We start from the raw sequence: 23,715 nt of genomic DNA on the forward strand, positions 1-23,715 counted from the left end.
CAACAACACAAGTGAAGGGGGAGAGGTCTCCCTCCCGTCTTCCTTTGTTCAAATTCAGAGGGAGCCAGTTAACCCTTGGTAACTAGACAAAGTGTAAACCTGTCTTTGTTGCTGCTTGGGTCTCCAGCACTCTCCAAAGAAAGGCGGGAACGCCCACAAGACCGCCCTGAGGACTTGGATGTCCCCCCTGCCCTGGCAGATTTAATCCATCAGCAGAGAACCCAGCAGGTGGAGCAGGACATGTAAGTGTTCACCTGTCTGAGTGTCCTGTTGTGAGACTTGACCACCATGTGTGTTTTCACTCTGCGTCACTTTTGTAAAATGTGTGAATGAGAGCAGAACCTGAGGAGTGGGTGACTCTTCCCCTCAACCCGAGGTGAATCTTATCAGCTGACCTCCTGCTTGTGTTCACAGAGGGCCTCACACAGTCCTAAGAGCTGCCAGTTGCTCTCGTCCCTGCTATACAGATGAAAGAACCAAACTTGAGATGCTAACTTCCCACAGAACTAGAACTTCAAACCCAAGTTTTCTTAGAATTTTCTTTCCTTTGTACCACTCTGCCTCTCTTGTCAGGTGGGGTCTCACACAGGAAGGTAAGGCTCACTTGTAAACTTAGCACAGAAAAGGCCTTCTCCCTGGCAGTATAGGCAACTTGGAAAAACTTTGCTATAAACAGACAATAGGACTTTGCCTTCAGTGTAAAGAAAAAAGATGAGGGGGACTTCGTCAGTGTTGGTCCTTCTCTCACACTTAGCCAGAGCGTCGGGGCATTCATGCCTCAGCCCCAGCTCTGCACTGTGAGGCCTCCAATCAAGTGCTGGAGAAATAAAGGTGCTGAAAGGCGGCCCTGCCCTCAAGGAACTCAAAAAAGACAGGATTCTTATGCCAGAATCTGATAGCAGATTCTTATGCCAGAATTCTGATAGCAGAACTGAAGAAAATGCATCATTTAGTATATGACAGCTGAGGTATTTGCCCCATCCTCTCTCACCTCACAGATCCGTTATTCCAGATCACAAAAAATTATATATTTCACCTTTCTGTATTATCTGCAGTAGCAGCTATACAGTGTTTTTCCAATTAGTGCTCAAATCTTTATAAATGAATAGATTTTTAATTGTTATACTTTTAAGGGTGAACAAGTTGCACCTAATTTTTTTTTTATGCACTTGAATTATCATTGAAGCAATGATGCTTTTTAAAATATTTTCACAATGGTCTTGTTTGTTTTAACAAACTGGATTAAAAGAGTTGTTCTTCCTTGAATCATGGAGTTAATCACAAAGATTTTTCTTTTTGTTTTTTTTTTCGTTTGTTTTTTATTGTAGTGTAATTGCTTTACAGCGTTGTGTTTCTGCTGTACAACAAAAGGAATCACCTGTATGTGCAAATAAATCCTCCCACCTTCTTGAGCCTCCCTCCCACCCACCCCTTCAATATCCCACCCCACTAGGTCGTCACAGCACCAGGCTGACTCCCCGTGCTGTACGGCAGCTCCCCACCAGCTGGCCATTGTACTCATGGTAGTGGATGTCTGTTATTGCCACTCTTCATTTGTCCCACCTTCTTCCCCACCATGTCCACGGGTCCATTCGCAACATCTGCATCTTTCTTCCTGCCCTGCAGATAGGTTCACCAGTACAGTTTTTGTAGATTCCATATATGTGTGTTAATATACCATATTTGTTTTTCTCTTTCTGACTTGACTTCAGTCTGTTTGACAGACTCTAGGTCCATCCACTTCTCTATAAATGACCCCGTTTTGTTCCTTTCTGTCTAATACTCCGTTGTGTATATACGCCACGTCTTCCTCCACCCATCAGTAGACATTTAGGTTGCTTCTGTGTCCTAGTTGTGTATAGTGCTGCAGTGCACAGCGGGGTGCATGTGTCCTTTTGAGTTACGGTTTTCTTAGGGTATACCCCTGGTGATGAATTGCCGGGTCATACGGTAGTTCTGTTTTTAGTTTTTTAAGGAACCTCCGTGTTGTTTGCCATAGTGGCTGTATCAGTTTACATTCTGACCAGCAGTGCAAGAGGGCTGCCCTTTCCCCACACCTCTCCAGCATTTATTGTTTGTACCTTTTCGTTTTACTGATTCAGGTTTGCGCATCCTTATCAATATGAACTAGATCACTTCACGCCACCAGACTCAGTCCTTCAAAAGCCAGAGCCTCAGGTGAGTGCCGATCTCAGCTGATGGTGGTTCCCAGGTAGCCCAGGAATAAGCAGGTACATCAATGACTGGATGCAGTTTTGGCTTTCTTTAGTTGCTTTTATAGTATTGGGGTGGCCAAAAATTCGTTCGAGTTTTCCCGTAAGATGTTATGGAAAGCCGAACGAGTTTTCTGGCTACCCAAATAGAAGGGTGTGACTTCAGATCATTTCTTGGACTCATAATTCACTTTGTCCTTTAAGGAAAGACGATGGTTCATAGTCTTCTCCTTCTCCCTGTACTTTTGTGATGCAGTTATACAGACCTGTAGGAGAGACACCCTGCCACTTCGTGTCCACACTGGATGAACTAGTGGAACTCAACGAAAAGCTCCTGAAGTGTCAAGAATTTGCGGTAGACTTGGAGGTAACTTTTTAGTGACCTAGAAGGAAGTGTTTACATTTTCTGTGAGTTCACCTATTCAAGAAGTATAAAATTAATACTAATTTAAACCTGTTTTTTGGTAATAATCACATCATTTATTACTGATTTTTCAAAATCAATTTAACTGTAAGCCTGATACAAATCCTTTTTTCGCTGTTTCCCCTTCTTTCTGTGTATTTTAGCACCACTCTTACAGGAGCTTCCTGGGGCTCACCTGCCTGATGCAGATTTCCACCCGGACAGAAGACTTCATCATTGACACTCTGGAGCTTCGCAGCGACATGTATATTCTCAACGAGAGCCTCACAGACCCAGCTATTGTTAAGGTTAGCCAGCCTTTTCCCACTCTTACATGTGAGCACACGATTTAAGTGCTTCCCAATTTACTACTGTCGTCATTTCAGCTAGCCCCGGGAAAGCTGAGAGAAAAAATTGTAACTTCCTCCACTCGTGTGGGCTTCCCTGGTGGCTCAGGTGGTAAAGAATCTCCCTGCAATGCAGGAGACCCAAGCTTGATCCTTGGGTTCTGGGTCACCACCCAGAAAAATGTTAAAGCACTTTAATGAATACTGCAGCGAGCCCTTGATCTCAAGATTGTTGGACTTAATGACTGTCCTTGAAGCTAGCAACGTGGCTTTCTTAGCGTCATCAGCTGTTAGCACTTAAAAGCATGCAATTAGGATTGTGGAGGACTGTGGCCCAAACTAAAAGAAGCATGTAAAACTGAACCATCTTATTCTTTATCCTGGCATCTATTCCAGTATTCTAATAACCTAGGGACAGAGTTCATTTCAGAGCACAAACGGCCCTGTGCCTCTGTACTGCACGGCTTTGGTTTTATTTTCAGGTCTTCCATGGTGCTGATTCAGACATAGAATGGCTCCAGAAGGACTTCGGGTTGTACGTGGTGAACATGTTTGATACCCACCAGGCAGCTCGCCTTCTTAACCTGGGCAGGCACTCCCTGGACCACCTGCTGAAGCTCTACTGCAGCGTGGAGTCGAACAAGCAGTACCAGCTGGCCGACTGGCGGATACGGTCAGTTTGTTCTTGATGAGCAAACAGGGCTGGCGGAGGGAGGCCTGGGTGGTTGTAGCACCATTTGGATCTCTCTTTCTTTTTTTTAAGTTTATTTTTGGCCGCACTGGGTCTTCATTGTTGCAAGCAGGGCCCACTCTTTATTGTAGAGCTTGGGCTTCTCATTGCAGTGACTTCTCTTGTTGCGGACCCCAGCCTCGAGGGGTGGGCTCCATAGTTGTGGTGCATGGGCTTAGTTCCCAGACCAGGAGTCGAACACCTGTCCCCTGCACTGGCAGAGTCTTACTCACTAGACCACCAGGGAAGTACCCCATTTGGATCTTGAGTTGAATGTCATTGGGCTTTTCTCCATTTGTTTTTAGTGGCATAAGGACAGCTGGAAGGTTTAGAATAATGTAGAGTTAATGTTGGACTGATTATGTTACATAGAGGAGAATGTTAATAAATTTCAGTTTAGTTTTGTGATGTGAAATATTTAAAAGTTTTAAAATGGAAGTAAATTTTGTTTAAAAAAATGCTTCATATTTATCGAGGAGGAAATTAGATTGTACTTGAACATAAATTATAAGGAAAATTAAAGTGAAAAGAATGTTTCATGTTTGAAAAAGTCAGGAATTACTATCTTAGATAAACAAATAAATAGTGCATCATGCTGCATGGAAATAGTTGAAATTGCCATGCCATGTCAGCGTTTGTCCATGTCAGTCTCTTGTTTGTAATCCACATCTCCCTGGTACATGTGTGTGAAATGGTCTCCCATAAGTGTGAGAGAATTCTAAGAACAGAGCTGACTTAGCTTTGTAAGCAGTATTTACTGTAATCTAAATAATTTATAGTGGAGTAATTACTGTAGAGTAATTTACAGTATAGTAAATATAGCACATCGTAAATATATACTATATAAATATAATAATTTATAGTATAGTAATTTATAGTATTTACTATAATCTAAGGCTGTTAGGGAGTCTTGCCACGCTTTGTGGGATTCTTGCTCCCCTTGGTCATTTTCAGATGGCTGGCTTCCTCTCTGAGGCTGTAGCTATTGTATGCAAAAGCACCAAACTCTTCTGCACGTCTCATGCCAGAAAGTCTCAAGAGAATTTAGTAAAGTTGAACTATAAGATGAAAATTGATAAAATCTAAAAACCACTTCCTTTTACTTGACCATTGCCACATGTGGCACATGCCACATAGTGGGATAAGATTCACATTCAACACAGGGCCCTGATTTTTAACCACATCGTTGCCCTACTGCCCCTTCTGCCCAGCTGTGGAAAGAGCGGCTTGTCCCATGAGGATGCTGGAGAAGCTGGTGGGGCTGTAGTATTGGCCAGGGGAGACTCTTGAACTTCAGCAGGAACCCGCAGGGTAGATGAGTCAAATTGCCACCTCGGGGGAAACCAGGGAAACAGCGTTCTCTGTTGCAACCCTAGACCTCTGCCGGAGGAAATGCTGAGCTACGCCCGAGACGACACTCACTACCTGCTGTACATCTATGATAAGATGCGGCTGGAGCTGTGGGAGCGCGGCAACGAGCAGCCCACACAGCTGCAGGTGGTGTGGCAGCGCAGTCGCGACATCTGCCTCAAGGTACAGCCCGGGCCCAGGTTCTGTTCGGGTCCCCGTGCTCTGCTTTGCTCTTTTATTTTTAAAAAATTTTTGAAATGAGTTAATTTATTTTGGCTGTACTAGGTCTTTGGTGCTACACACGGCTTTCTCTAGTTGCAGCAAGTGGGGCCTACTCTCTAGTTGGGGTTTGCGGGCTTCTCACTGCAGTGGCGTCTCGTTGCAGAGCATGGACTGTAGGCACACGGGCTTCAGTAGTTGTGGCACAAGGGCTCAGTGGTCGTGGCGGTGCGTGTCTGCTTTGCTGTTTACGTTCATGAAAGAGCCCAGTGTCCTGAAGAGCCCAGGGCACAGTATTGATTCCCACTTATCTTGAATGTTCTTTAATATTTTGCAGAAATTCATCAAACCCATCTTCACAGACGAATCTTACCTGGAACTCTATAGGAAGCAGAAGAAGCATCTGAACACACAGCAGTTGACAGCCTTTCAGCTGCTGTTTGCCTGGAGGGATAAAACAGCTCGTCGGGAAGATGAGAGTTATGGGTAAGGGACTGTCGATCCCTTTCATTCTTGCTAGGTCTGGTGACAAGGAAATAATGGGCTTTTTCAACTCTTTTCACCATGAAAGTTGATTATATTTTCCCAGGGTTACAGCACATCATGGAACTTGTTGGCAGAATTTAATGGGATCCTGTTGTGTGTTTTATTCCAGATACGTCCTGCCAAACCACATGATGCTAAAGATAGCTGAGGAGCTGCCCAAGTGAGTGAGGGCTGATTAATGTGCTCTGACTTCCTCAGTAGAGAAAGTACTTGTCCTTCAGATCCGGCTTCCCTGATTGTTGTTACCTCAGAGCTGTTTACTCAGAGCAGATTAGTGCTCTGAGGAAGTTAGCAAGTCCAAGGAATGCAGAATCTCTGCCCGTGCCCTGCCATTTAGGAAGCAGAGCTTCTGAACTGGAGCTGTTTCTATGTTTATCCCTTATATGGACTCCCGCGTAAGTCTCTGGGCTTCTCAGGTGTCTCAGCAGTAAAGTATCCGCCTGCCAATGCAGGAGACATGGGTTCGATCCCTGGGTGGGAAAGATCCCCTGGAGGAGAAAATGGCAACCCACTCCAGTATTCTTGCCTGGAAAATCCCATGGACAGAGGAGCCTGGTGGGCTACAGTCCATGGGGGTCACAAAGAGTTGGACGCCACTGAGTGACTTAACAGCAGCCTCAGCGTGTAAGTCTCTGAGCCTGGAGCATCCACTTTAAAGGAGAGAAAATGTCTCAGACTCTTTCATCTGTACCTCCTTCTGGATTAAGGTGGCTCATGATTTTAGATTCTTATGATGTTAATTGGAGTGTAAGCAAAGAATTAAAGCTCATCATCACCTGGCACCTCCTTGCAGGGTTGCAGGTGAGCAGAGCTGTGGGGCTGCATTCCAGCCCGCCCTGAGAGCAGGAGGCAGCAGTAGGAGGCATCTGCTCAGGGCTAAGTGCAGCAGAGAGCACGTCTTGGAACAGCCAGCGGGGCCACCCTGACAGACCATGTTCCCTCAGTTCTCACCTGAGCGCCTACAGTCTGGCTTCACCGGGTCGTTGTTATTTCCTGTAGCCTTTGTGGGCCGAGCTCCTGGGCAATGTTGAATGTGTTCTCACTTCCTTCAGGGAACCTCAGGGCATCATCGCTTGCTGTAACCCCGTGCCTCCTCTTGTACGGCAGCAGATCAACGAAATGCACCTTCTGATTCAGCAGGCACGAGAGATGCCTCTGCTCAAGGTAAGAAGCTCCCCAACTCCACAGGTTCTCAGCTCTGTCTGTTGGCGTCTTGCTCCTTATAATCTCCTTCACACGTGAGTTGGTCTCCACTCTGAAAAAAAGCAAGAGGAAATAACAGGATTTAGGAAATCCAGTGGGTGTGTCTTTTTGATAGTCAGAAGCTAAAGTTCATCCTTTTTTTAAAAAAATTTTATTTGTTTATTTTTGGCTGTGCTGGAGCATCATTGCTGCATGGGCTTGTCTGTATTTGCGGCAAATAGGAGCTAATCTTCATTGCAGCATGCAGGCTTCTCATTGCAGTGGCTTCTCTTGCTGCCGAGCACAGGGTCTAAGGCGCACAGGGTTCAGTAGTTTGGCTCAGCAGTTGCAGCTCCCGGGCTGTAGAGCACAGGCTCCATAGCTGTGGCACATGAACTTAGTTGCTCCACAGCATGTGGGGTCTTCTCAGACCAGGGATTAAATCCACGTCTCCTACATTGGCAGGCAGATTCTATACCACTGAGCCACCAGGGAAACCCTCATCCTTCTTTCTTTGCAACCTTATCTTTGTTAATCCAAGGGCCAGTGATGTCTCATGATGTCTGATGATGGGCTGGTTAGCTGTTGTCCCGAGGCAGTCAGCCTTGCAGGATAAAATGGAGTGGGGATCTCAGCACAGAGACTGCATTTTGGAAGGCTGGCAGTAGTCCAAACTGAGATGATAAGAGCCCTGATGAGTGTGTCGGTCACAGGAATAGAAGGGAAAAGACAGGTTCAGGAAACATCTTCAAAAGCAAAGATTGATGGGACTGTATACCAGGTGGTGACAGTGGCCACGGTTCTTTTCTGAGCACCATGCTAAGTACTTTAGAGGTGTTCTCTGAATGGCAAGTAGAGTTGAAGATAATGGAAGTGGAGTCAAGGACCACTCACTCCACACAAGAAAGCCGAGGTGACAAGAAACAGGAGCACCCCGGAGAGAAGGGAATTCAGAAAGAGCTAACTGTGAAGAAGATGCTAAAGTTTAGGCAAATTTAAATGAAAGCAGGACGCCCAGCCCATAATACAAACCCATACGTACACACATACCAACACACCGGTGTTCTTGGGTAGATATTACAGTATGTCTACACAAGATTATGTGTAGATTTACATATGTGTGTGTGTTTTGTTTTGTTTTTTAATCCATACAAACATTATTCTGCCCTTGCCATGGGGTGGGAGAGAGGGTGTTCAGAAAGATATGCATGTTTTGATTTGTGTTTTAATTGGCACAGTTTTTAATGTTTTGTCTCAGTAATAATATTAGCATGTGTAAAACATGTTTGTAACTTTTTGAAAGATTATTGATCACAGGCGACTTGAAATCAGCCCCTTTGAGGTAAAAAAAAAAGAGAATCCGAGGATAAGCACATTTAATGTCTTCATCCTAATATTTCTTTCTTGACTCTATACTTTGTCCAAGTAAAGAGCAAAACGCCAGTGACTAGACAAAAATCTTTCTCAGGCTCTTTGGAATCCTTCTGTATTGTGCCTCACTGTGATAAAGGGTTTTATTCTTTCATCCAACAAATAATTACTGAGCACAAGTAATTACGGTGCCAGGCACTGGAAGGGGTGAAGGGACGAGAGAAAGTCTCGGGCGCTTGAGAGACACCGTCTAGTGAAGAGACATGTCTGCACTGAGAGAAAAAAGAGAATGATTGTGTCAGCAAATTTAGGGAACTTTCCTCACATTCTCTCTGTTTTGACTCTGTAGTCTGAAGTCGCAGCGGGAGTGAGGAAGAGTGGGCCGCTGCCCAACCCTGAGGTACCGTGATGTGTTCATTGTGGCTTTTTCAGAGGGAGGGAGGGGGATCCAGTCACAGCCTGGACAGACCCAGCCTCCCTCACAGACACCAGGGCCTGTCACCTGGTCACAGAGCTGCCACCTGCCTGCAGGTCCTTCACGCCGGCCTGTTGCTTTCTTTTTGACACAGAGATTGGAGAATGTTCTCTTTGGCCCCCATGACTGCTCCCATACCCCGTCAGATGGCTACCCTCTCGTCCCAACTGACGGTAACGAAGAGGCCCCTGGCACGTCCTGGGGGTGGGGCTGCCCGGTGTGCCGCCCCGTAGGCTTGGCCCATGCTGACTCCCCTCCCTGTAGGGCCTGTGCCGATGCAGAAACAGGAGGGCCTCCTCTCCGCCCAAGAAGACGAGGAGACCCTGCCAGACATCAGATGTCTCGTCGCTACCGCTGTCGTCACATTATTTAACGTGAGTGACACCATCCGGGACGTGACCCAGACTGGGGGGATGTGCTGGCTTTATCAGACAGGAGGCCGTCTGCCGGAAGTGGAAGCCAGTGGCGGGGGGGGGGGGGTGGAAGCCCATTGGCCAGATGGTGTTTGCTGCCCTGATGAGGTCTGTGAGGGGAGGTGAAGGGTTCTGTGTGCTGCCTGAGGAAATCCTCAGGGGAAGTGCCCCCAGGGAGCCGGACAGGAGCTCCAGGGACATATAAACAGGGGCCTTTCTTCCCCATTCATCCAAGGTCAATCGAGGGCCAGTTTATCCTGATTCCCAGAAGGGGTGGAACAGCGTTTCCAGTGAACTCATAGCGTGTGCTGGGTATACTTTCCTGACGACCGCCAGCATCATCTATGTGTGCTTTGGATGAAAAGAAGGAAAAAAGAAAAGCATTTCTCCCCAATCTGGCCTGTTAGATTAAGTGAGCAGCAGGAGATGCAAGTACCAGGAAGTGGGTAGGAGCTTGTTCCCCACTCCCAGGGAGGCTGAGTAGAGACTCCATCCAGTGTGGCACACTTGGGGACCTTGTTCCTGGAGTCCAGCCTGGGATACGATAGAGCTTGTCCTGGTCGATCCCACCCATCACGCTTCTCCTTTCCACCACAGACATGAGCTCTGGGTTCTGTGCAAAAGGAAGACCAGGGTGTATGTGCTGGTCAGGATGGATAGTTACTGAGGTGACCAGGAAAAAAGGAAATCACACAGATAAAATCTGAATACAGCACACAATAGGTGTGAAAGAAAGTGAAAGTGTTAGTCATTTAGTTGTGTCCAACTCTTTATGACCCCATGGACTGTAGCCCACCAGGCTCTGTCCAAGGAATTCTCCAGGCAAGAATACTGGAGTGGGTGGCCACTCCTTTCTTCAGGGGATCTTCCTGACCCAGGGATCAAACCTCAGTCTCCTGCATTGCAGACGGATTCTTTACTGTCTGAGCCACCAGGAGATGGAACAGATGTGGTAAGAAGGAAAAACTATAATTTCTGGAAAGAAGGAACTGAGAAAGAGAAGCAAGAATACTGTCTGGATAAAGAACAAGTTTCATTCTTAGCACATGTTCAGGTGGTAAGAAGCTGGGTGGTCCAATCCCATTCACAACTCTCCCATCACACTCAGATGCTGCGCCAGAGCCAGGGAGGTGAAGTACCACTTGCAAGATGTATTAACTGTCTGGGAGTGAACTTTCCTTTTCTCTTAACTACATACAGTTAGTCTTGTTTGAGTAGCCAGTGCAAAAAGAAGTCTAGGACCTTTAGTTGACCAAGGTGATTAGGCAGCTAAAGATGTGAGCATGAACTTGCAGCTATATGGATGTGTAAGTGCTGTGTGTTGTCTAGCAGAGGCTGCATCCGTGTTCCTGGTGCTCAGGAAGCCTGACTACAGAGAAGGCCAGGGGCTAGCGCAGGCTGATGCCCCTGGTGAGAGCGACATTCTGTTGCATAGTTTTGTTGGTCACCTATAAAGGTGTATGACTTTAAATTTCAGCTAATTTCAGGTTACAACCCCAGGTTCTCCAGTCAGCCAGATCTGGGCTTACATCCTTATTCTGCCCCTATTAGCTGTAAGGCTCTGGAAGACTTTCTTAAGCTCTCTCAGCCTCAGTTTCCTCATCTGTACGATGGTGAGAGTAACACCACATACCTTGTAGGTTGTAAGGATGTGGTGAGAACTCATCAATTCAATGAGTGTGTATTGGGACTTCCCTGGCACTTCAGAGGTTAAGACTCCACGCTTCCACTGCAGGGGGCACAGGTTCAATCTCTGGTTGGGGAACTGAGATCCCACGTGCCGTGTGGCGTGGCCAATAAATAAGTAACTTTAAAAAGTCAGCTGTTGGCGTTATTACTATTACTGTTACTCCTCTTGCGGCATCTAATATCATAAAATGGTCACGATTGTAAGCCATTGTTCTCTGTCCCTGCAGGAACCTAGTGCTGAAGGAAATGAAAAAAGTCCATTAACGGTTGCACAGAAAAAAGCCCAGAACATAATGGAGTCCTTTGAAAATCCATTTCGGATGGTAAGTACTGGTTACATATGTTAAGGGCTGACAGAAGAGGCAGAGCTTTCTGCAGCTGTAGGTGCCTTTTGCCTGAAAAAGGAACCGAGAGACTTCAGAGACCGAAGAAGCCTCACCACCGTGACGTCATCCCTGGCAGTTGGTGAAGACCCCGAGTCAGGTCTTCTGAGACCAGGTCAACAAGAGGACCCCACTTGAGGGCCAGGCAGCTGCAGCCAGGCTGACACTTTGCATTGAGGCCTCCTAAGATGTAACCAGCAAGACACCCGCATCTGAGTGCCACTGAATTCTGGGTCCAGATTCTGTTTCTCAGCATTTAACATGACTGTTTCCATTTCTCCAGTTTCTGCCTTCAGTAGAACACCGGGCTCACATTTCTCAGTCAGCAAAGTTTGATCCATCATCGAAAATCTATGAAGTAAGTGGATTTGTCACCCTTTCTAAGAGTGAACTTTCTAAGAAAAGAGGACTTCTTAATTTCTTAAACCAGGTTTCTGTTCTAAACAAGCCCATCTTTGAACCTCCCTGAAAATGAGTGCAAGAAACACTTCATATATAAGCATTGTTTCCAGAGAGAGGAGCCAGACTTTAATCAGATTCTTGAAAGCATTGGGGAACTTTTTAAAGAAACAGGTCTTTGTTTTTTGTTTTTTTTAATTAAAGTTTAATTTACAAGGTATACAGTATACAGATATGAAATGCACAGCTTGATGCATTTCTATTTATGAGTATTACTTTAACGCTCTTAAAGATGACAGCTTAAATTTTGAAACATTCTATTGTATGTTGTGTGGTTTGTTTTAACAGCATTTTAAGTAAGAATAAGAATCCATCTTCCCTGGATCCCCATGAGATATTCCTGGGAGCCGTCATGTTAATTGTCTGTTAAAAGCCCTCTTCCTCCCTGCGGGAGGTGGTGCTCTGATCAGATGGGTGGCCTGGCTCCCTCTGCCCCCGACCGACCCCCACCCCGGCACTTCTCTTTAGGCCAGAGAGTCAGGCCAAGGGACTTCTCTGGTAGTCCAGTGGTTAAGACTCCACGCTTCCCAATGCAGGGACGAGAGTTCCATCCCTAATCAGGGAACTAAGCTCATACGTGCCATGTGGCACGGCCGAAAAAAAAAAAAACAGAAAAGAGAATCAGGCTGAAATCCTGATGGGCCTCTGCCCTGTTGCTGTTGGTAAGCCTGCTGTTTTTAGAAACAGGGAGTCAGGTGAGGTTTCTGCTGTCTCTTCTCTTCCCCCCGGTTGTGGCTTACTCAGGGCAGCCATCTGTGCCCCCCCCCACCCCCCTGCCCACCAGACTTACCATTTCCTGTCACCAAGATGTGTTCTCATGCCCCAGGTAAATGTGTTGTAAAGAAGCACATTAGACTCGCAGAAGTCCTGCCTTGAACACCATCTCTACCATTTATTAATCATGTCCCCTTGGACACGTTACTTAGCTTCTCCCAACCTATTTCCTGTCTATAAAGTGGGTGTGATGATGGTACCTCTGCCTCAGAGTCATAGAAGGGACTGAATGGTTGGATATGCAGACATCCAACCCAGTGCCTAGATAATATAAGTACTTTATAAATAAAGCCAGCATGAGGTCTTATTTTTCATGTCATTAGATACAGGATCATTAGATAATGGGACTTAGGACCTAGAATGTATATAGCTACCAGTCAGCATGCTCTGCATCACCTCATTAAAAGAATCATCCTAGGCAGCTGAGTTTTGGAGATTTTTTGTTGTGTTTGTTTTCATTTATAGATCAGCAACCGTTGGAAGCTGGCAAGCCAGGTACAGGTACAAAGAGAACCTAAAGAAACTGCCAAGAAGAAGGCAGCTGAGCACACAGGTAGTGTAGCGCCCACCCCCTTGTCAGCTCAGCCGGCACCTTTGGTTGAGAGCAGCCCTGGCTCACTGTTCTGTCCAGTTACTCGAGCAAAGCTCTAGGCACAGCTGAGCAGCCCCAGCCCTCCCCTCCACGGCCTCCCTTCTGCCGAGGGGTGGAAGACAGTGAGCCGGAGATGTGTGAGCTATCAGGGCAGCGGGTACTTACGCAAAGAGAGAGGAAGGAAGTGCTGCGGCTGGGCCTAATGGGGTGCAGGCTGCTTCTGTACAGCAGTACAGGAGGCGGTCTAGTGAACGTGACATTGAGCCAAGACCCGCAGCCATCAGGGGAGAGTGTTCAGATTGGCAGCCCAGCGAGGCCAAGGCCACAGCTTGCAATACTGCTCAGAGTGACCCAGGAGGCCAAAGGGATGGGGGCAGGGGGTGGGTGGAGGGTAGGACAGAGAGCAGGCAGGGGTCTGTTGTTGGGACTTTTACTCCAAGTGAGTTGGAAGCCATGGAGGGCTCTGAGCAGGGGAGGGCCGTACCCTGACTTAGGTATGGAGGCCTCACCAGCTGCTGGGCAGAGGACAGGGCAGACAGTCCAGTCAGGAGGCAGCACAGGGTGCAGATGAAGGGGGACACTGGTGTGGATGTCATGGGGGCAGGGCAGGTGGTGGAAACTCAGAGCCTGTCATGTCGCATAGAGAAGCTGACAGCATTGGGTGAGGTAGTCCTGGACAGGAGGTTTTATCCTGAGCGCCTTGGGAGGCGGGGCTGTGTGAACAGTGAGGCTGCAGGGGGCCCGGTTAGAGGCGGAGGAGGTTTTGGTTCTGGTCCTTGACCTGTTAAGGTTGAGATCCTGACACCGCGTCCTCAGGGGAGTCACAGAGGCCGCTAGGTGAAGAGCAGGCAGGGATGTGGACCCCAAGGTTGGTTGATGAGGAGAGGAACGTGGGCTGAGCCGCGAGGCAGGGTCCTCCAGGGATGTGGGGGTTGGGGCTGAGGGGCAGGGTGGCCGCGATCAGCAGGGGTGATGCCGCAAGCAGTGTGGCCTAGAGACCCGGCTGCTGCCACAATCACAGAGACCATTCTCTCTCTCTTGCAGCTGCCCGGGACCAGGCCCAAGAGGTGTATAGGGCAGCCGCGGAGCAGGCCGTGTCCGTCCGCCCGCAGGCTGCAGTACGTGCCTGCGTTTCTGCTTTCTCTGGTCGTGGTCTGGGGTGGTGTGGAATGTTGGGAGGGCTCACCCTCAGCGTTGGGTTGTAGGCGTCTTCCGGTTGCCGGTCCAGTAGTGCTGCCTCGTGGCCACCCCCTGCCCCCCACCCAGAAGGTTGACGTCACTGTCCGTCTGGGATGGTTCTCCCGCTGCATTTGGGATAAACATGCCTTTGGCCTGTAGAAGGAGGTGAGGCATCAAGCCCACTCTGTGTCCCACTCCACCTGGGAGCTATTTCACCCCCTGCCCCCCGGCTCCCCAGCACCCTGGAGTGCTCAGCTCTGGCCTTTCCTAGTGGCCTGACGTCATCCTCCAGCTGGGAGCTCGGCCCCCCACCGCCAGTGCTCCTCTCTCCGTCCCCAAGCCTGTGTTTACAGCTCTGGAGGCATCGTGTGCCTCACAGGGTGCTCACAGGGGTCACACACACAGAGTGGCCTCCTGCCCTGGTCGTGGCTGTGCTTCCCTCTTACAGATCTGTTCAATCCACAGCTAGAGAACGCTGCCAAGAAGAGAGAGCGGGCGACGAGTGACCCGAGGACGACAGAACAGAAGCAAGAGAAGAAACGCCTCAAAATTTCCAAGAAGCCAAAAGACCCAGATCCACCAGAAAAAGACTTCACTCCCTATGACTACAGCAAGTTGGATTTCAAGGCTTTTGCTGGTGAGGCCAGAGGGGGTGTCCCGCAGAGACCACCTGACCACATCCCATGGGGGGAAGCAGGTGACAGGGAAGGGAGGAAAGAGCAGAACTTCAGTGGAGATTAAGCTCCACCCAAGGCCAGGCAGGCAACCTGGAATTGTGAGGGCAACACAAGGACATGACAGGAACAGGGCAGAAACCCACCACCCTCAGCCCCCAGGGCTGAGCTGCAGGAGCCACTCTGGTGGTTCATCAAGATAGTGTCCATTCTGTTAATAATTGTGGTCCAGCCTTCTTCACAAGTTGTGCCTAGAAACACATTTTCTCAGACATACACACATAGAGGAAAGATGTGGATTGTTGAGAAAGATGTGGTTTGTTGAGACAGCCTGGTGCCTAGAAGATGACGCTCTGTGCCTCCTTAGCCTGTGAGAGCCTGTCTGTTGAAAGGACTGCAGTGACATTCCTGATGACAGAGCAGCCTCCTTGGCGACACAGCCATCTTTTCTGCAAGAACATCCCCTCTCGCCTCAGTTTACAGACAGTGGCTTCATCCTTCACAGAAACCAGAGGGATTTTCTTGATGTGAACTGGCCAGTGCTTTAGCCACCGGCCCCTGACCTGAGAATAGACCTATGAGAAACGAGCCTGGCCTCCGGGCTGCCCTTAGCTACTGAGAACATGATTTGTGAGGTGACAACAAGCCAGAAGTTTCTGTCTGTGAAGGGCTAGTGAGCTGACAGCCCACGCTGCCTGGATCTTGTGCACCTGGCCCGGTAGTGAGTCTGTGGTGTATATTAACTCACTCACATGGTCACCGGCCTCTCTTTTCTCTTACCTTTCAGGAAACAGCAAATCCAAACCTTCTTCCCAGTTTGACCCAAGCAAGCAGCCGCAGTCAGGCAAGGTAAGAAACAGACTGAGAATTCCAGTGGGCTTGAGGTGTATGTTGTTGACCCTCCACTGCTGGCAAGACTGGCCCATCTAGGAATCCTCTCTGTCTGCATAGCTTTTCCCTCACCTCATTTCTTCCCAGGCACAAACAATACCCATCACCTATTTCAGCAAGAAAAAAAATGTTGTGTCTCTAAAAGTGGGTGTGTGGTTTTGAAGGGTGTTACTGTTTGCTGCCTTGGGAATTATAGCAGCAGGCTGGAAACACTCCCTGTGGTACCAGTACAGGCCTGCCATTGCCCGAGTGGGCGTTGCTGCCGCCAAAGTGCAATGTGACTGGACGTCTGGCGTGGGGAGGGCAAGCGAGCCCTGTGTAGAGCCTGGCCATTCCCTCAGTAGCTCATCTGTACAGCCTACCTTCTCTAACACCCAGAAATGTCCAGTTGCAAGGAAACCCAAGAGTCATACCCTTGGCACTGGAGGCTCTGATGGGCCGTCTGAGCCTAGGCGTGTTTTCCTGTGCGTCGTGCGGTTATGGTCGTCACTCAGCCTAGATGGTTTCTTGTCTTTTCAGAAATGCATTGCAGCCAAAAAAATTAAACAGTCGATTGGAAACAAAAGCATGTCCTTTCCAACTGGAAAGTCAGACAGGTACGTGCAAGACACCATCATGGCCAGGGAAACCTGGGGAGGCCTCACCTAGAGAGAGTCTCAGAGCACATCTCCTGGCCTGATCCCCATCTTTGTCAGTCAGAAAACTGAGCTGGGAGGAGGAGAGGTGATCACCGGAAACCACAGTCGTAACCACACCTCCTAGGACTCCAGTCACCCTTAGCCCTCTCCCATCACCACATGGTCTCCTAGGGTCATCCCAGAGCAAATAGGTTTGAAATCTGCCTACATCAGCCCCTCTCTGAGGAAAGAGGAAAAAAAATCAGTAAGCAAATATGGATAGTCATTGTTGTCCAAGAATATTTTAGGGAATTCCCTGGCAGTCCAGTGCGTTTGCTGCTGATAATCTGGGTTCAATTCTTGGTTGAGGAACTAAGATCCCTCAAGTCGCATGGCATCGCCCAGAAAAGGGTAATTTAGTTAAAAGCCTGAAACCCTAATCCTTGCAGCAGACCCTGAAGTCGGAGGACACGCTCCCAGGATGTGGCAGCGGAGGAGGGACCATCCTCAGCTCGGCCAGCCCTCCCTCACTAGGCCACAGGGCGCTGCTGCTCCCGCCTCCACTCCTGTCCCCTGGAGTGCCCTTGGAGTGCCGGGGGCACTCTACTGCCCAGCTCAGTTCTCCTCAACCCCAAACAGACCATTGTCCCTCAGTTCTGCAGTGTTAAGGCTCACAAAGTTTTATAAACTGGCTGACTGCCACTGTTAAGCCAGACTGCAAGAACTAACCCTTTTGTTTGCACACTGTCTCTACAGAGGTTTCAGGCACAATTGGCCAAAGAGATAGTGTTGGAAGACAGCTTCAGGATCCCCTGGTGGACTGGAAGCACCAGACAGTGGTGCTGGTTTTGTACAGACTCGTTTTTAAACCATTAAAAAATAATTCTTGCTGGAAGAAAGCGGGTGCCTGACTTTTCTTTTGCGGCCACTCCAGCTCTGGCAGGCAAGAACACACCTCCTCTCCAGGTCACCCTCTTCAGCGGTCTGGGGTAAATGTGCCCTTGGAGTGTGGTTTCCGGAGAAATCCAAAACTTCCCCCGAGGAGGAATGCAGGAGACACCCAGGACTCAGGAAAGAGAGGCCTCCACAGGCCAGAGTTATGCCCACCTAACTCTCCATCCTGAGAGGATGCACTTGTCCACGCCTGCACATCATGCAAATGAAGCCAGATGGTGAAAAGTACCTTCGGGAAGAGGGACTGATGGGTGCTTAGAGCCACTGGGGCTTCTCGACAGCCTGGTCTCTTCTCTATTCCTTTCTCTCTCTTTTTTTTACATTTTGTTTTTTCCCCGTTATAAAAGTAATAACATGTTTATTATAGGAAATGAGAAAAACATAGAAAAATGCAAAGAGAAAAATTCAATCATCTTTAATCTTGCGGCACAGAGAGAATGTTTAGTATTTTGATGAAAAGGCTTTTTACCTTAGTTGTGAATACTTTCCAAACGACCTTATATTTCTATAGTGTTTCACCTTTAAAATTTATATTATGAGACCTTTCTCATCCTGAAATTCATTTTAGCTAATGCACATCATTCAACATTTAGGTTTCCATTTTGTACTTTTTTTTTTGATTGCTGAACTCAAGCTTTTCTCTAGTTGCAGCGAGCAGGGGCCACTCTGTAGTTGCGGGGTTCAGGCTTCTCATTACACTGGCTTCTCTTGTTGCAGAGCACAGGCTCTAAGGCCACATGGGCTTCAGTAGTTGTGGCACATGGACTTACTTGCCCCGTGATATGTGGGATCTTCCCGAACCAGGGATTGAACCTGTGTACCCTGCTGGCAGGCGGATTCTTAACCGTGGGACCACCATTTTTGTACTATGCTTAATGTAACACTAAACTTTTTGTATAAATTCCTGACCCAGTCTCTTGATTATTCTTCAAAATTCCATTTGATTTTAGTCCTTAGGTGGGCTATCAAGAAAGCACAGAATGATACCAATATTTTTTTTAACAAATATTTAAACAAGGAACCTACTTTCTTGGAAGTCTTTCCCATGAGTTATTGAGCGGGCTGACTGTGTGTGAGACTCCACAGGGTTGCCAAGCCAGACCAGACATGGCTGTGCTGCGGAGAGCAGTCCAGGACATCCAGAGTGTGAACAAGGCAGGACTCGAGTGGTCGAAGGTGACAGAAAAGCCAAACTATCCCTGGCTTAGCAAAAGATGTCTTTTCTCTGAATGGAAATGGCAACCCACTCCAGTATTCTTGCCTGGAAAAGCCAATGGATGGAGGAGACTGGCAGGCTACGGTTCATGGGGTCGCAAAGAGTTGGACACGACTGAGTGACTTCACTTCTCTGTAAATGCAGTCAGCCCAGAGCTGGTGCAGTGACTGGTGGTCCTCAGACTCTTGACTGCCATCTTTTTGCTCTACCATCCTTAACTGGAGCACAGGACTCCCACCTCCTGGGCCTGGTGACTGCCCCCATGCCACCCGCCACATCCTCATTCTGTTCAGCTGGAAGGAGGGGAGACCAGCACCCAACCTCCACTCCCCACTGGCCAGAACTTAGTCACATGACCACATCAAAGGATACTGAGAAACTCACTAGTTCAATGCCCAGCTGAAAATCCAGGGTTCTGTAATTCTATAATTAGTCAGAATTTGGTAAGAATGGACATTGAGGCAGTCATCTGCCAGAAAATGAGAGGAGTCTCCACTATAAAAGCTAGATGAGGGAGTTCTCTGGCGGTCTAGTGGTTAGAACACCAGGCTTTCACTGCTGTGACCTGAGTTCAATCCCTGGTCAAAAAAAAAAGAGATGGGAATTTTTTTAAGAAATTATATTCATGGGACTTGCCTGGTGGTCCAGTGGTAGAGACTCCACATATCCAATGCAAGGGGCTACAGGTTTGATCGCGGGGGAACTAATTCCACATGACACGTAGCCCAGCCAAAAAAAATTTTTAACCAAAGAAAGAGATTATATTCTACTGAGGATGCCCTGAGGAGGCTTCATAAGGTAAGAAGTGCAGAGAACCTTGTTGCCAGCTTTACTCAAAGAGTGGACAGAGCCCCAGGTTCTCCCGAGACCAGCCCTATCAGGCTGGGGGAGTGGGCCCACCCCGTCCGAACTCTCCTGGTGGTTCTTTTGTGTGTGCTTAAGTCTGAAGACCAAGGGCTGAACGCAAGGCAGGGGGCCTCATGTTTAGGGGGCTCACCACCTCTCAGAGGTGAAATGAATAGTGGTGACAATGTAGTAAATTCCTCATGGAGGTAAAATGAGTCCTTGTCCTGTATTTGGAAGTTATCCTTGCTCATTTTGTCTGGATTTTGTTGTCATTTTGGTTTTGTTTTTCCCACACTGCACTGTATGTGGAACTTCCCCAACCAGAGATCAAATTGTGCCCCTGCAGTAGAGATGCAGAGTCTTAACCACTGGACCACCAGGGAAGTCGTGATTTTGTTTTTTAATAAGATGGAGACTGTAAACTGTACAAGTAGAGGTCTTTTCTAAGTGTCTTATGCAAAAAAAAAAGTTGGCAACCTGATATCAGTGCCCCAGTGTGTTTTTTTAAGTTTTACGGGTCCCTGGAACCCCAAAGTCCAGGACCACTGAGCCAAGGGATGGAGCCAAGGGCCTTGGAGGTTTGGAGAACATCTGTAGCTCCATTTCACTGAAGCTTAAAGCCGTGGGGAAATTGATTGGATGCTCAAGGACCAGGGAGGAGTGTGAGGTGGGGGGTGGGGGGTACGTGTCAGTTGGGAACTGCTTGGTGATTCCGAACCGTGGAGGCTGTGAAGGGCCCTGCGCTCTGGGAAGACAACCTGGCAGGACCGGGTGGGGTTGGAGGTAGAGAATTTAAGAGCAGAAGCGGAGCAGAAGGGCTTTTTGCTCAAGGAGGTACACTGCTGTTTGTGGCCCTTAGGAAGCTTGCCATAAGCATTTTCAACCGAGTAACACCGTGTACTGGCCAAATTCGTTTACACTCAGAAACACAGCTGTCTACCTGGCTACACACAATGCTTAAAAAAATGACTCCCAAGTGCTAATCAGAGACAGAAACACATTCCTGCCCTGTGGCAGCCCTATCGCCTTGGACGGTAGCCATTCACCCCCTCCTGTCCTCTTATAAACTAGCTGCCCTTAGGAGGCTGAGACGGTTGACCTGCTGAATGGTGTCGCTTTACCACTGAGTTGTAAACACACATTGGTCTGAATGCAAGGGAGCATTTCAGGTTTCCCCGTCCTGAGTTTCCCTATCAGTTGTAGATTTAAGGGAGGTATATGACAGGGGCTACTTCTGGCAAAACCAGTTTTTCCTCCTTGTGATCTGAAACTGGGTGACCTTTCTGGGCTCATGGTCCCTGTACATCTGGGGACTTTTTCACCTAAAATGTATTCAGGACCTTCATTTTCTTTCAACTTGGAAGGTCTGGGCTACTGCTGTACAAATTATCCTAGAGGTCCCGCTTGCTATTGGTATTTGAGGCTAAGACCACAGCTCTATCTCCTCTACAGGAGGGTCAAGGGTGTCATTTATTGTCCTCATTTGCGGATGCACGTGCTGGAACAGCTTTGTTTAGCTTGCAGGAGGGACGGGACAGACTTGACCTCCCGCTGCCCCACCCACACCCCCATGCAGTGCCCCGGGAATGCCAGGGCCCTGACCTGGGCTCAGCTGTGCAGTGCCTGGGTGGAAGCCAAGACAGCTGATTCCACCGGGTGCTTGGGCCCACGTCCTGGCCGCCCATGTTCAGCCTGTTACCCAGTGCTGCCAGCTGTAAACACCATCCCTAGTCTGCTTACAGTCTGGCTCGGGCCACACAGAAGTAAGCAGACTGTCACAACTCAGAGTATGTATAAGTGTCTTGATGTGCAGGCGGTGATGTAAGCACCATGACCCAAGTACAGGGCTGAACCCAGGCAGCCTGCAGTAACTGGCATGGGTTGACTCTCTTTGGCTGGCTGTGTGATCCCGACCCTGAGTAGGTTAACAGTTCCAAGGGAGCCGTCTTCTAGCAATTCTTTTTTTAAAAACAACTTTTTATTTTGTATTAGGATATAGCAAAGGTAAAAGGAGAAGGGGGCAGACAGAGAATGAGATGGTTGGATAGCATCACCAATTCAATGGGCATGAATTTGAACAAACTCCAGGAGAGAGTGAAAGACAGGGAAGCCTAGTGTGCTACAGTCCATGGAATCAAAGAGTTGGACACGACTTAGCAACTGAACAACAACATAACTGAAAGTGTCAGTTGCTCAGTCATGTCTGACTCTTTGTGATCCCATGGACTGTAGCCCACCAGGCTGTTCTGTCCATGGGGATTCTGTAGGCATGAATACTGGAGTGGGTAGCCATTCTCTTCTCCAGGAGATTTTCCCAACCCAAAGTTTGAACCTGGGTCTCCTGCTTTGCAGGCAGACTCTTTACCATCTGAGCCACCAGGGAAGCCATCACAACAACATTGCCAATTAACAATGTTGTGAGAGTTTCCAGTGAACAGCGAAGGAATTCAGCCATACATATACATGTATCCATTCTCCCCCAAGAGCTTCCCTAGTAGCTCAGCTGGTAAAGAATCCACCTGCGATGCAGGAGACCCTGGTTTGATCCCTGTGTCAGGAAGATCCCCTAGAGAAGGGACAGGCTACCCACTCCCGTATTCTTGGGCTTCCCTGGTGGCTCAGATGATAAAGAATCTGCCTGCGATGCGGGAGACCTGGGTTCAATCCCTGGTTGGGAAGTTCCCCTGGAGGAGGGCATGGCAACCCACTCTACTATTCTTTCCTGGAAAATCCCCATGGACAGAGGAGCCTGGCAGGCTACCATCCATGGAATTGCAAAGAGTCGGACACGACTGAGTGACTAAGCACACAACACACATTCTCCCCCAAACTCTTCTCCCATCCAAGCTTCCACATAATTGCCTAGCAATTCTTTTACTGCTTTGGCTCATTTCCCCTTTAAAAGGAGTTTAACTCAATCAAGGCTCATTGCTATAAGACGTGAGGCTTGTACTAACAAACACCAGTGTGTTTTTCATCTGGGTCAAGAGGACGCAGGCTTCCCACCTCCAAGTGGAGGTTGAAATTGATCCCATGCAGGGCCCTGTGGGGCTCCTGGGCACAAGACCTTTCTGTGTCCCCCATTTCTTTGATTATAGGAAACAGCCTTTATTCAGCCCGCATGACCTTTCCTGGGTTCCAATGGGCAGATTCAAGCCGCTGTTAATTAGGGAAGGAAGGGGATGTGAGACCAGGGAGAAACAGTCAAGAGCAGCTTTGAGGCAGGGTCCTGTTTCCCCATCAAAGGATACACACAACAGTATCTCTGAGCTGCTCTACAGATACTGAAACCCCCTCCAGGTGGGAGAAGTTAGTGATTAATGATGGTATGTTGCCCACAAGCTTGTAGACCCCACATCAGTTGGACCTGAAAGTTGATGATGTGGACTCCTATTTACCTCAGCACCAACCCACTGGAAGAATGTCTACATTGGCTACAATGTCTACAGTCCATGGAGTCACAGAGTCAGACATGACTGATCGACTAAGCACCTTAGCACGTAAGTTATTACAGGCTTCCCTGATGGCTCAGCAGTAAAGAATCTGCCTGCCAATGCAGGAGACAAACATTCATTCGATCCCTGGGTCAGGAAGATCCCCTGGAGGAGAAAATGGCAACCTGCTCCAGTATTCTTACCTGTAATATTCCATGGGCAGAGGAGATTGGAGGACTGTAGTCCACTGGATCACAAAAGAGTCAGAGACGATTTAGCAACTAAACAACAGGGCTCCCATGTGGCAACACCAGGGAATCCTTCCCTATTGCATCAGGCTTTGCCTGCGATGGAATGTTGGTTGGGATTTTCCCTTTTGGACTAGCCTTGTTATGGGCAACCAGAACTCTGTTGCATCTTGTAGCCCCCTCGTAGGGTATGTTTACAAAACTCTTGCTGTTCAGTTGCTAATAGTACCCAATTTAGGGACTCCATGGACTACAGCATGCCAGGTTCCCCTGTCGTTCACCGTCTCCTGAGTTTGCTCAAATTCATGCCCACTGAGTCAGTGACGCCAACCAAACATCTCATCCTCGGCAGTCCCTTCTCCTCCTGCCCTGTCTTTCCCAGCATCAGAATATTTTCCAGTGAGTCAGCTCTTCGCATCAGGTAGCCAAAGTATTGAAACTTCAACTTCAACATCAGTCCTTCTGATGAATATTCAGGGTTGATTTCCATAGGATTTTGTTAGATTGGAT

General features: G+C 48.2%; 2 protein-coding genes across 3 annotated transcripts in view; both read left to right on the plus strand.

The window, feature by feature from the left end:
* Positions 1-18,366, plus strand: part of EXOSC10 (exosome component 10) — a 23,589-nt gene extending 5,223 nt beyond the window's left edge. Inside the window, exons 6-25 of one of the 2 annotated variants that reach the window (XM_010849897.1) lie at positions 128-242; positions 2,103-2,178; positions 2,470-2,580; positions 2,781-2,924; positions 3,446-3,636; positions 5,070-5,226; positions 5,600-5,748; positions 5,918-5,968; positions 6,861-6,972; positions 8,711-8,761; positions 8,931-9,009; positions 9,101-9,210; positions 11,166-11,261; positions 11,605-11,679; positions 13,020-13,107; positions 14,191-14,264; positions 14,791-14,962; positions 15,787-15,848; positions 16,410-16,486; positions 17,264-18,366. In XM_010849897.1, coding sequence (XP_010848199.1) covers positions 128-242; positions 2,103-2,178; positions 2,470-2,580; positions 2,781-2,924; positions 3,446-3,636; positions 5,070-5,226; positions 5,600-5,748; positions 5,918-5,968; positions 6,861-6,972; positions 8,711-8,761; positions 8,931-9,009; positions 9,101-9,210; positions 11,166-11,261; positions 11,605-11,679; positions 13,020-13,107; positions 14,191-14,264; positions 14,791-14,962; positions 15,787-15,848; positions 16,410-16,486; positions 17,264-17,294 — 2,021 coding nt within the window. In that variant the 3' untranslated portion in view covers positions 17,295-18,366. The remainder of the gene's footprint in view (positions 1-127; positions 243-2,102; positions 2,179-2,469; positions 2,581-2,780; positions 2,925-3,445; positions 3,637-5,069; positions 5,227-5,599; positions 5,749-5,917; positions 5,969-6,860; positions 6,973-8,710; positions 8,762-8,930; positions 9,010-9,100; positions 9,211-11,165; positions 11,262-11,604; positions 11,680-13,019; positions 13,108-14,190; positions 14,265-14,790; positions 14,963-15,786; positions 15,849-16,409; positions 16,487-17,263) is intronic. The other variant, XR_826099.1, reaches the window with a different exon arrangement.
* Positions 18,367-18,568: 202 nt separating this feature from the next.
* SRM (spermidine synthase) overlaps positions 18,569-23,715 on the plus strand; it is a gene marked incomplete at its 3' end in the record, with an annotated part of 21,631 nt that continues 16,484 nt past the window's right edge. The window contains exon 1 of the mRNA XM_010850185.1: positions 18,569-18,637. Within this exon, the coding sequence (XP_010848487.1) occupies positions 18,569-18,637 (69 nt within the window). The remainder of the gene's footprint in view (positions 18,638-23,715) is intronic.

The sequence above is a fragment of the Bison bison genome, unplaced genomic scaffold (assembly GCF_000754665.1).
Source record: "Bison bison bison isolate TAMUID 2011002044 unplaced genomic scaffold, Bison_UMD1.0 scf7180017864289, whole genome shotgun sequence".
NCBI lineage: Eukaryota > Metazoa > Chordata > Mammalia > Artiodactyla > Bovidae > Bison > Bison bison.